The sequence below is a fragment of the Mytilus edulis genome, chromosome 2, assembly GCF_963676685.1.
Source record: "Mytilus edulis chromosome 2, xbMytEdul2.2, whole genome shotgun sequence".
Classification (NCBI taxonomy): domain Eukaryota; kingdom Metazoa; phylum Mollusca; class Bivalvia; order Mytilida; family Mytilidae; genus Mytilus; species Mytilus edulis.
Window position 1 is genome coordinate 20,733,024 of NC_092345.1, and position 11,889 is coordinate 20,744,912.

At 34.3% G+C, this 11,889-nt stretch overlaps 1 protein-coding gene across 1 annotated transcript; it reads left to right on the plus strand.

The window, feature by feature from the left end:
* The first annotated feature begins 1,654 nt into the window (after positions 1-1,654).
* On the plus strand, positions 1,655-11,151 carry LOC139511683 (glycoprotein-N-acetylgalactosamine 3-beta-galactosyltransferase 1-like). The gene is made up of 3 exons (XM_071298701.1): positions 1,655-2,199; positions 7,739-8,343; positions 9,874-11,151. The coding sequence occupies exons 1-3, from the start codon at positions 1,920-1,922 to the stop codon at positions 9,970-9,972; spliced, it is 984 nt and encodes a 327-aa protein (XP_071154802.1). The 5' UTR covers positions 1,655-1,919; the 3' UTR covers positions 9,973-11,151.
* The last annotated feature ends 738 nt before the right edge of the window (positions 11,152-11,889 follow it).

An 11,889-nucleotide genomic window follows, 5' to 3' on the forward strand; every position in this document is an offset into this window, starting at 1 on the left:
CCTTGACCGGCAACGGACTATATTCTTACGCGCAAGGATAAGGCGTGCTTATACCTATAAAAACCGGACTTTTCTTATAACGAAACGAATTTGAACTGATCTTGAAAGATTCCAAAAGGTAATAACACATCAACCGTTTTAACATATTGTATTTAATTTACCTGTATTTATTATTATTGATAATATTAATTTCTGATACTTTTGTTTTTTTGTTTTGTTTAGTCATTATTTAATATCCAGAAACCAACAATCTTTACACTCCGAATTACGTCCGAACGAAAAGCTACGGTGAGAGGCGTTGTGTCAAGGCTGCACCTACACTCTGGAACAGTTTGCCATTGTCATTCTAGAGTGTAAATTCTTTAGATGTTTTTAAAAAGCAACTAAAGACTCGCTTATTTCGAACTTCTTTCTTGTAGATTTTATATATTTTTAATTGACTGCATTAGTTTTAGACATTTTGTATATTTTAGGGTACATGCATTTTTAATTTTTTATATCTTTCTTTTTTTCTTCTTCAGTATTTATAAATTTTTTAAATATGCTTGTTTGACTATTTTAAGTGAGTGCTTCGTAGGTTATGGTTTATGTATTTTTGTATTTTATTTATTTTTAAATGTGAAGTTCTTAGAGTAATTGTTGTTGTAATATAATGCGCTATATAAATATTGTATTTATATTATTATTATTGTTGAAGGCCGTAAGTCGACACATATTTGATATGCATCTAAGTCCTGTCTATATATTTGATCGTTACTCTTCCTTCGTACACAACAAGAATCCCATAGCTGACCCATGTCGAACATGAAATAAACCATAACACCGAATTTTCTGTAATCTTAAATTGTGTGCAAGAATTGCTCTTTTTCGGAATAATTGACGACAGTTTTAAATCATAATGACATATGTCATGTAACATGCAGTAAACAAACCACCTTTCTATGTGCATTACGAGCGTTATTCAGTGTGCGCCAAGTTTTTTTTTAATGTTATTTCTTCATAGACAGAAAAAATATTATAGTCATTCCTTAATAAATAAGAAATAAGAAACAACACGAACTCCACTAAAAACCGGGAGTGAACTCAGGTGCTCCGGAAGGGTAAGCATTTCCTGCGCCGTATACGGCACCCGTCGTGTTATTTCTTTGTTCAGAAACGAATCACATATTTGAAAATTCGACTTATGCCAGCACTATTATGTGTCAATTTTTTTACTATATTTTACAAATTTTGATGTACAAACATATTAACTTTAAACAAAGATAATTACCATATATGTTTATATTTTGCCATTGTTTGTCACCAAAAACACTTAACACAGTCATGTCTTACTTAACCAAACTATGACGAAATCACTGTACTAAACGCTCCTCGATATAACGAGGTTACTTCACGTGATTTTGACACAGATTTTCAATGTCAATTATTCATAATAAAATTGCAGATCTTGCATTTACATTGGTTTTGTCAATAATTGAGAATTCTAAAACAGAGTTCAATATTTCTTTATATAAAAATCAATGATATCGACAATCTATTTAAATTTTAATATTAGATACAAGATAATATTGTTTTAAGTTTGTCCCACGTTTTTTAAGAAGGTTATTTTTCTTAGAAAGTCAGAAGTCGACCATGAATTATGTCTTGCAATATGTTACATACACTAAGTTTTATTTAAAATTGCTGTTTGTAGAAACATCATTATTATGGTGTTGACATGATTTATGCCTAAGGATGTTTCCCTTTTTGTAACACGTGCATTTAACACGGCATGAATTTATTAACTTTGAACATCAATAATTCATCATTGCCTATTCTACGACCAAAGACGTGCATGGAGAGAATCCTGTAGTTCATGACCACACAATAGGATAACAACAAAATCGGATTATTTATATTTTGTACCGGTTTAAGTAAAAATGTCTAGTTTTGTCCCATTAAGTGAAAGATATGTAGCTGTTAATAAAATGGAAGGACATTTACTCGAAAAGTTTCTCTGTGGATTTTTCATTGGAGTAATTCTTTACTTTATGATCTTTAATCATGCGTTAACATTTGAGCAACCATTAAAGCAAAGTGACTATGATATAATACAACGCCTTGCAGACAAGCTAGACACATTTGAACATAATATCTTAGATCGTATTCCAATTCAAAACACACTGCCGGATTTGGATGCCGACTTGCACTTCCATCATGGTACGTAACAATATGCTTGTTAAAAAAATACAAAGATGGTAATGAATATAAAGTTCAAATAAGCGAGAACCTACGAGTAGTTTAGTAACTGGTTCCATTTTCACACTTGAAGTAGAAAGAAAACCATTGGCTTATAAAAATAAAAATATTTTTTTTTCAAGAAAGGGTGTTACTCTGAGATATGAAATACTGATAATCATTCATTTCTAAACCATATCATGCAACAAGAAAGGTAAAACGAGGCTCAAATATTCATGGTATTTTTTTTTAACGCAACAATTCATATGTTTAAGCGTGTCGTACTGAAAACTTTGTTTACTTAAATGAAAATTAATACATCGACAAACAACTACAATATTAACAACACGTCCTTTCCAACTTTGGAACAAACGTCGCATTAATCGAACAGACCCATACAAATTCCTGTTATACTCTTAACCGAAACCGCCCATGCAAAAACAAAACCCGGGGGGAAAGATCAAGTAAGGAAAACTCCCTAAATGACAAAACGGAACGCAAAGAAATAGATTCATTTTCTATCTCATTTCATTTGAACTAACATAAATATGTTCTGATCGAACTAAAATAAACAACAAACAATAAAATGGGTTGTGTGTTCGTTACAAACATCGGATTGCAAAGAAAGGGTGTTTATATTTAAAAAGGAGAACATTTCAAACCCAAATTTAAAGATAAGAATCTTTCCAAAATTCGAAACAATTCTCAAGATTATTTTCAGATTGTTCATCTAAAAGTATAAAATTAGAATACTCAACTTAACTGCTGTTTGTTGAAAGGTTCTGGGTTGGTGACCGTGGCGGGAGCTGGTTGTCTACATTACAGTTGGGCTGTGTAAAGGCAGAATTTGTCCACGAGCATCACTGAAGAGACATGTAATGTCGAAATGCGCATCTGGTGCAGAAAAATTGGTACCGTTATTGTTATTACAGTAGTGGCGGGTCACGTTCGCTCCTGATGCGACGTTTTGTCTGCAGCTTGGTAACGGTGCTCGTGTAGTAAAGTTTTGGCGCTGCCCGTTGTTTTGGGATCCAAGAAAAAGCTGGTCATTTGTAATGCCATCAAATCTCCTGCTCTAGTACGCTGAAAAGTTATTGTATGGGTGGATTTTTTGGCATAGGTTGTCTGTCTCTTCTTGGAGGTTCTAAAATGGCTGCCCGTAACTTAAAAGCGTCTTTACTATTGCCAGTAAGGTCAAGAGTACTCTTTAACCGTCCCCAAACCATGTCTGTCAGCTTTTCTGAATAACTTATTACGATAAGAGAGGGCCTTCTTATCCGAATCGATCAACTCGGGAACTTCTTCCACACTACCCCTTGACACATTTTTTGATGCGGTCAATATTACTGAGTTTCTCTTGATTGAACGAGAACTGTATTCTAATCCCTTCCCCTTTAAACTCCGTGTTCACCTGCAGCTTTTCTTGCAGTTCTGACACTATAGAAGCATGCTGTTTGTCTACAGTAATGTCTATTTTGGTATTGAATAAACTTGCTGCGTCTACTGAACTGAAATCATTAATATCTTCTGTAAGATTTCCCACTGTTATTTCTTGACCTGAATCGGCATTTTCACGAACAGAAAACTTAAACAACATATTGTATAAAGAAAATGCAAACAACTAGAATATATTCCTTATATACCATTAACCGAAATCAAACAAAAGGCCGTGGTGCAAAAACATAACCCGTTAGGGAAACCCCCTAAATGACAAACCGGAACTCAAAGAAACAGATTTATTTTCTACCTCATTTCATTCGTAATAAAAAAAATATTTTCTTATCTAAATAAAATAAACAACAAACAAGAAAATAGGTGTTGCATTCGTCACAAAGATCGCATCGCAAAAGGGGTTATTTAAAAAGGAGGACATTACACACCCAAATATAAAGATTAGTATCTCTCCATAACTCAGTAAGGTCAAAATCGAATTCTTCAACCGTCCCTAAACCATGTCGGTCTGATTGTCTGAGTAACTTATTACGATGAGAGAGGGCCTTCTTATCCGAATCAATCCACTCGGAAACTTCTTCCACACTACCCCTTGACAAAATATTTTTGATGCGGTCAAGATTACTGTAGTCTCTTTTGATTGAACGAAAACATATTTTTTCCCTTTATGATCAGTGTTTACCTGCAGCAACTTGCAGTTCTGACACTGTTGTTTGTCTAATACCGCAGTCCCACTAGGCCAAGATCGCACTACGATCTGTGAAAAAATGCATATTTTGATGATCGTAGTACGATCGTGTAGATCGCAGTGAGGTAGTGGTGAGGTCTTCAAGATCGTGACGAGCGTGGCCAACTTTGAACATGTTCAAAACAATCGGGGTGCGGTCGTGGCGAAATCAGGTCGCAGAAGAAGCGTAGTGAGCGTGCACTAAGATCGTAGTAAGATCGCTAAGGTCGCTGTACCATCGTAGCGAGAGCGTGATTCTATTCGGAGAGACTGCGCTACGATCTCACAGCGACGTTATTACGTTCTCACCGCGACCCAACTACGCTTCCACTACGACTATATCACGCTGATCACGACCATAGTACGATTTTAACACGCCCTTACCGTCATCATCACGCTCTTCTTGCGACCGGACTACGTTCATACTACGACCATTATTCTCATTGTCATTTTCATATAAAATATATAAAAAAGCACCCTAGATTTTGTTTGTCTGTATGCAATTATCCATTTGCTCTAACGGCTCAACCATGCTTCTTGTTTTTATATAGATTAGACCGTTTGTTTTCCCGTTTAAATGGTTTTACACTAGTATGTTATGGGCCCTTTATAGCTTGCTGTTCGGTATGAGCCAAGGCTCCGTGTTGAAGGCCGTACCTTGGCCTTTAATGGTTTACTTTTATAAATTGTTACTTGGATGGAGAGTTGTCTCATTGGCACTCAAACCACATCTTCCTATATCTATTGACACATCCGTGTCATCTCTGCTATCGTTCACTAAAATATCGTCATTTGAGCTTTGTGGAACTGTATTGATATGGAACACTATGTTGACGTTATTGCTAAGAACGTCAGTAAGATCGCGGCATGAACGTAGTATAATCGTAGTAAGAACGTGCTATAAACGCAGTAGAAGTGTGGTAAGATCGTGTTGCAATCGGATAACTCGTGGTATGGTCGTAGTGAGAACGTGAAGAGCGTAGAAAGATCTTGATAAGCGTAGTGAGGTCGCAGAATAAGCGCGGTGAGAACGAGGTATAATCGTAGCGGGATCGTTGACGAAGCGTAGTGAGGACGTAGAAGCATCGTGAAAGTAACTAAAATTTGCATTTTCATGCCGCTCATACCGCGACCTCACCACGATCTGAATTTATTTTAGATCGCGGCGAGCACGGTGCGATCGTGGTCTAGTGGGACTAGGGCTTTAAAGTAATGTCTTGGTATTGAGTAAACTTACTAGTTGTTTCTATTGCAATGAAATCATTAATATTTTTTGTATGGTTTTCCACAGTTATTTCTTCACCGGAATCGGCCATTTCACGAACAGAACACTTTAACTACAAATTGTATGAAGCTAACGCAAACAACTAGAATATATTCCTTATATACCATTAACCTAAATCAAACAAAGGACCGTGCAAAAACATTACCCGCGGAAAAAACGTCTTAAATGACATAACGGAACTCAAAGAAATTGATTTATGTCAACAACCATGTTATTTGTAAACAAGGTGTATTTATATCAAGTGTTATAATTATATATGGAAGGTAATCTGATTAAATTTTAACATGCTTAAATGATTAATGTAAGATGGATCCGGAGTTAATATGTTAGTGAGGGACGGGTTTTTAACAATTATTACATAAAAAAAACTCTTTTTACATACAATTTTTAGATAGTTAAATAGTTCTCAAGCTGTAACTTTAGTCTTCAACAACAATCAATAAGTCAAAATGTACTTAATTACGCAAATCAAATTCCGTTTGCAATTGCATTGAATAAAATAACTAAATTGATAGATTTTAACGTATTACCATTTTTCTTCTTAAACTTATTCTTCTAAACGAATGTTTTACCCACAGTACTGTAGTTTCCCATTCCCTATTTAGTGTCCCCATAGCAGATCGATAGAGTACTGCAATTAGATCCATGCTTTTTTTTTCTGTAAACATTGTTCTTTATCAATATTTTCATCTCGGTAAAACCATTCAACAGACGACAGTGATTGCAAAACACACACTGGGTATGATCTGGTTATATTTACGTATATTTAGCTTTAACGTATTCAGTAAATTTTCGAAGTATTGCTGTGAAAAAAGTCATTTGCGCAAAATATTATATTTCAAAGGTAAAGGTTTCTTGGCGTGTCAATTAACGGGTACACATGATTTTTAACCATACTTAATAAATCTTATTAATTTAAGAAGTGAATGGGACTACTGTAACAAAATGTGCTAATAACATCTAAATAAAAGGTCTTGATCTATATGGGTTGTCCACATAACTATGTCGGTGACTGCTTTGTTTCCAACCCACGACCAAAACCTCTGGATGAATGCAGGTGCTCAAGGTGGGTAAGCAGATACTGCTATACATATGGCACCCTTCGTGATCATCTTGTTATGAAAATGGTTGATTATGCCTCATTCAGAAAGTCACATTCGAGAAAAGGAGGACGGAGTTGTGGTTATGACAATTGAAAACTAACTGTTGTAATCTTAGAAACTGATATTCCATAACGGTCATACAGCACGTGATGACGTCCGTAAAATTTTCAAATTCACCACTTGGAACACTTTGTTTAAAAGCTTCCTGGTGAGCAGCTACCCTCAATTAAAGACTCATTATAGTCAATGCAAATCTCTGGAATATTTTATCAATTAGGAGATAAACCCTCACTATGCAGGTGTTATTTTTTAGATGTTCCTACACTTGTAGTTATAAACGGAAAGCTCACAATACAAGGGCTGAAATCATCTCTTTTGTCGTAAAGTTTTGTCTTCAACCGATTCTAATTTTAAATTTCCAGAAAGTCAAGATATGAAGCTAGCCTCTTTTAATTCTTTCAAAGAAGATCATGTATGAAGTCTGCCTCAAATGAATTAATTGAACAAGTCAACCAGAAAAGGAGGACAGTTTTTCAAATGGGAATTTCTATTGTTTGTTTAAAACACCTCCTCCAATCGCAGCAAATACAAAGTCAATTCAAAAATCTAGCATCTTGATAAAGTCAGTTTTGATGTTTCATTTGAATCCGAGTTTCTTTTTACTTAGTACTATGTGTTCTCTTCTAAGACCAGATAGCCGAAAAGAACGCTATTAATTTATTTATTTTATTACCCTTATTTATCATATCGTAATAAAGGATGAAATACTAATAATTTGGTATTCAAAAATCAATCTCAAATACATCGACAATACTAGTGGCATAGCTGTAGTTTTCCAAGTTATTATTTCTTGTTTTATAACTGTATCGGACATGACTAAATGACTAAGTAAAGGTTATATATCTTTAATACCTTATGAAGTACATGTTCATTTGTTTATTTCTATTAATCCAGATAAAATGACAGAGGAAGGAATTATGCTACGAGAATCTATTTCAATATCATGTTATATTATAACAAGTAACTGCATGAATGGTGGAATTGCTGTAAACAAAACTTGGAGCAAGCGCTGTAATCACGTCCGGTATCTAGTAAACAATGGCGCTAAAACATGTGGACTTCCGATTTTATATTTGAAAAATAAGGAAAGGAGATCACAATACCAAGAAGCAATTTCAAAGATTTATGATACATATGGAAATGAGTCTGACTGGACATTAATTGCTACAGACGACAACTATGTGATCATTGAAAATGTTCGGTATCTGCTTAACAAGACTTCGCCCGGTATCCCTGTTATGTTCGGGTATAATAAAGACTTCCGGGTTTCGCTTCCGCAATATAAACATGATAGTTCTGTAATGGTCTTAAGTAAGAGTGCAATGGCAAAATACAGACATTTGAACAACAAATTTGTGTGTAGGACAAAGAAAACAGTAAATTTGTATAACCTTCTCTGCATGAAACGCATTGGAATTTCCAACAATTCGGAAGGGAGCAAATTATTCAATATTATTCCAATTGAATTATCACATTATGCTTCGAGTGGTACGATAAAAGTAAGTCATACTAAATAGTTACCTACCTTATCATTTACAATAGAATGGTTTGTTTGTTTGTTTGTTTGCAATTTATTTTATTATTGCAACCATGAAAAACACAGAACATGATAGGCTTATCACAATTGTCATCCTCGAAAAAAGTTAAAAATCGGGAACCAATATTTTTGGTGTTGGTAGATTTTCACAAAATTGTGTTTGAGATCTTTTTTCCAAGCCCGTGATCGTTCAATCGTGCAATCGTGACAAGGTGTCAAAATTGTGTAGTTCACGCTTACCATTTATCAACAACCATAGCCTATATAATAATAAAGATAAATAGAAAAAAGCATCATAAATTTTCAAATTATGCCATGTACCTCTTATTTGAAAACATTATACAATTACTGTCTTTTGGTTAGGTAAATATTTGGATTACTTTTGAAAACTAATGTTCACTAAGGCTAACGGCCGAAGTGAATATCAGTTTTTCAAAAAGTCAATTAAACCACATATTTACCGAAACAAAAGATAGTAAAAATTATTGTTTTTAACCGGATTTTTGTGACAAAAATGTCGGTTATTGATTTGGGGATGTACGGCGGGCGGGCGGTCGGGCAGTCGGGCGGGCGGCAATCAAATGTTGTCCGTGCATTAATTCATGAACTGTTCAATGAAAGCTTTTAAAATTTTAATATGTTATTACTGACAACTATTCGAAGGTCAAGTTCAATAATGGCGATTTTGACTTTTACCGTTCAGGAGTTATGGTTCTTGAAAGATTGAAAAATGGAGTTGTCCGTGCATTTACGCTTGAACTGTTCTACCAAAGCTTCCCAAATTTTAATATGTTGTTACTTATGAAAGAATGGAGGTCAAGTTCAATAATGACGAATTTGACTTTTACCGTTCAGGAGTTATGGTTCTTGAAAGATTGAAAAATGGAGTTTCCAGTCGTGTCCGTGCATTTATGCATGAACTGTTCTATCAAAGCTTCCGAAATTTTAATATGCTGTTACTGATGACAAAATGAAGGTCAAGTTCAATAATGACGATTTTGACTTTTACCGTTCAGGAGTTATGGTTCTTGAAAGATCGTAAAATGGCGTTTCCATTCAGGTTGTTGCATTTACCCATGAACCATTCAATCTAAGCTTTTCAAATTTTAATATGTTGATACTGATGACAAAATGGAGGTCAAATTTGATATTGACGATTTTCACTTTCACCATTCATCAGTAATGGTTCTTGTGATATTACCAGGACACAAATAAATGTTAATAAATCCGGTTTGCTGTCGTTGTGACAGCCTCTTGTATTTCCATATTCTGAAAGAAATGTATGTAATGGAAATTATTTACCAAAACCAATTGTTCATCAAACGATTTTTATCAAAATTATACACGTAAAAGCACGCGACGTTTTGCGCGGTGAGTATACTTTTTCGGCAGGTGAATATGCTTATTTATTCAAAATCCCATTCATTTAGATAAACCTTCTTAAGTTTTATCGGTATGGAATAACAATTATAATTTTATTTTATTTTTTCAGTTGAATGATCACTTTGCAAGTTTTCGTTGTGTATCTCCAAGGAAGATTCTTGCATTTGAGTTTTTCGTCTATCACTTACGGCCATATCAGTTGCATTAAATGTCAACTTACATGGAATTGAACACGTGTTGCAATAAAGCAATATATAAACGACAATCAAAAACATGGGTATAATAAATCTGTTATAGGACAAAGCAGTCAGAGTACAAACTGAAACTGGTGTCATGTGATGATGTACTTCTCAAACCCATGAACATGTGTGTATAATTGGGTGCAGGATGTTTTACCTGTAACACAAGAGGATAATTATTTGCGTTAAAACACTATGGACATTCGCGCTTGAATATTTGATGCACCTCAATTGAATAGATCGAACAGTTGCGCTTTTTAATTATCATAGTTTAACCTATAATTTAAGCAAATTTACTCTTAAAAATCAAGAAAAAAGATGTTCACACATTCTTACAAAATCAAAATAAAATCTTCAGGTAAAATAAACTACCAAAAATACCGAACTCCGAAACAAATGGCAAAATTAAAAGCTCAAGCACATCAAACGAATGGAAAACAACTCAACATTCAACGTGTAGGGTTCGTCCTCACAACTTCATTATTAACAGACTAATGATCCAGTAGATGAAAATTAATACTAGTACTTAAACCAATCGGTCATATAGGTCCCATTATTTAGTCATATGTGATAAATCCTGGACATAGTTATTCCGCACATATAAAATTGAGAATGGAAACGTGGAATATTTCAAAGAGACAGCAATCCGACCAAATATCCCAAGGCCACCAATGGGCCTTCGACACAGCGAGTAAACCCTACACCAGAAGGCCATTTCTGCTGGTCCCTAAACAATAATGTGTATAGACATCGGAAGATGTGGTATTGGTGTCAATGAGACAACTCTCCATCCAAGTCACAATTATAAAAGTAGATAGATAGATGTCACAAACCCGTGATTTCGATTTTATGAAGTCAAGCCGGATGAAATAATGGCACGTACATGTATGAATGATAATCTCGTGACCGAACGTTCAATATATAAATTAGTGTCCAGATATGTCTACTTGAAATGTATTGTGACCCTAAAGAATGATTGATTGTTGTTAGCTTAACTTTATGTGAAATCGATGGCATGCCTACTAATATGTAGAACGAGAAGAAATATAACAATAATGTTCATTCAACTAGTTGACATCAATGTTAATGTTATTTTATGAATATGCACAAACATGTTACCAAATCAATAATATTTTCTTTAATATTTACTTGTTTTATGTTTTTATCGGAATCATTTGTTCTACTTAATGGTGTATTATTAACAACTAGTTATAGGTCAAGATTAACGTTTTCATAAAAAATTATTGAACTTATTGAACAGTTTAATTTATATTTTTCGAAGAAATAGATAAAGCCTAAACAATGATTATACAGTCTGGGTTTTTTTCTCTGTGAAGTTTATAGCCTTGATGATGGACCTCTAAGTTTATTTCATACATATATGTACATGTATAATGGTCCTATTTCTGTGAGTCTTAAAGTGTTGTTACCTGTTGCATGCTGCGAGGACGTAGTAACACACCAATTCTCAAGAGACCGTTTGGCATAAAGCTTTAATACTTGGTAGTATTATGTGTCTTCATATTCCCTTGATCATACTGTACAGTCAATTTGATTTGACCATTTTCAATGCAGTTCAAGACAATTTTTATTATTTTATTTTTTTACTTTTGGAACACAGTGACAACTTGTAAACGCAACTCCTCCGAAACCCCTTTAAAAAGTTTACTTAGAAGAATGATGTAGTTCACCTTTCTTTACTATGATTTTGATTGCACTATTGTTGAAAGAGTAATTCGACTGATAAAATCGTTTGAATTGTTTGAATTACTTTTTTTTTACCACATGAATACTGTATTTCCCCTTTGCTGTATTTTGGCAAGACCTTTCGGCATTTGTGGTCATCAATCCTCCAACTTTGTAATTTGTTTGATCATCTAACCTTT

Coding starts and splice junctions, on each gene's coding strand:
- LOC139511683 (XM_071298701.1), top strand. CDS start 1,920: ATGTCTAGTTTTGTCCCATTAAGTGAAAGATATGTAGCTGTTAATAAA. Junction 2,200..7,738: donor CGACTTGCACTTCCATCATG/GTACGTAACAAT, acceptor CTATTAATCCAG/ATAAAATGACAGAGGAAGGA. Junction 8,344..9,873: donor CTTCGAGTGGTACGATAAAA/GTAAGTCATACT, acceptor TTATTTTTTCAG/TTGAATGATCACTTTGCAAG.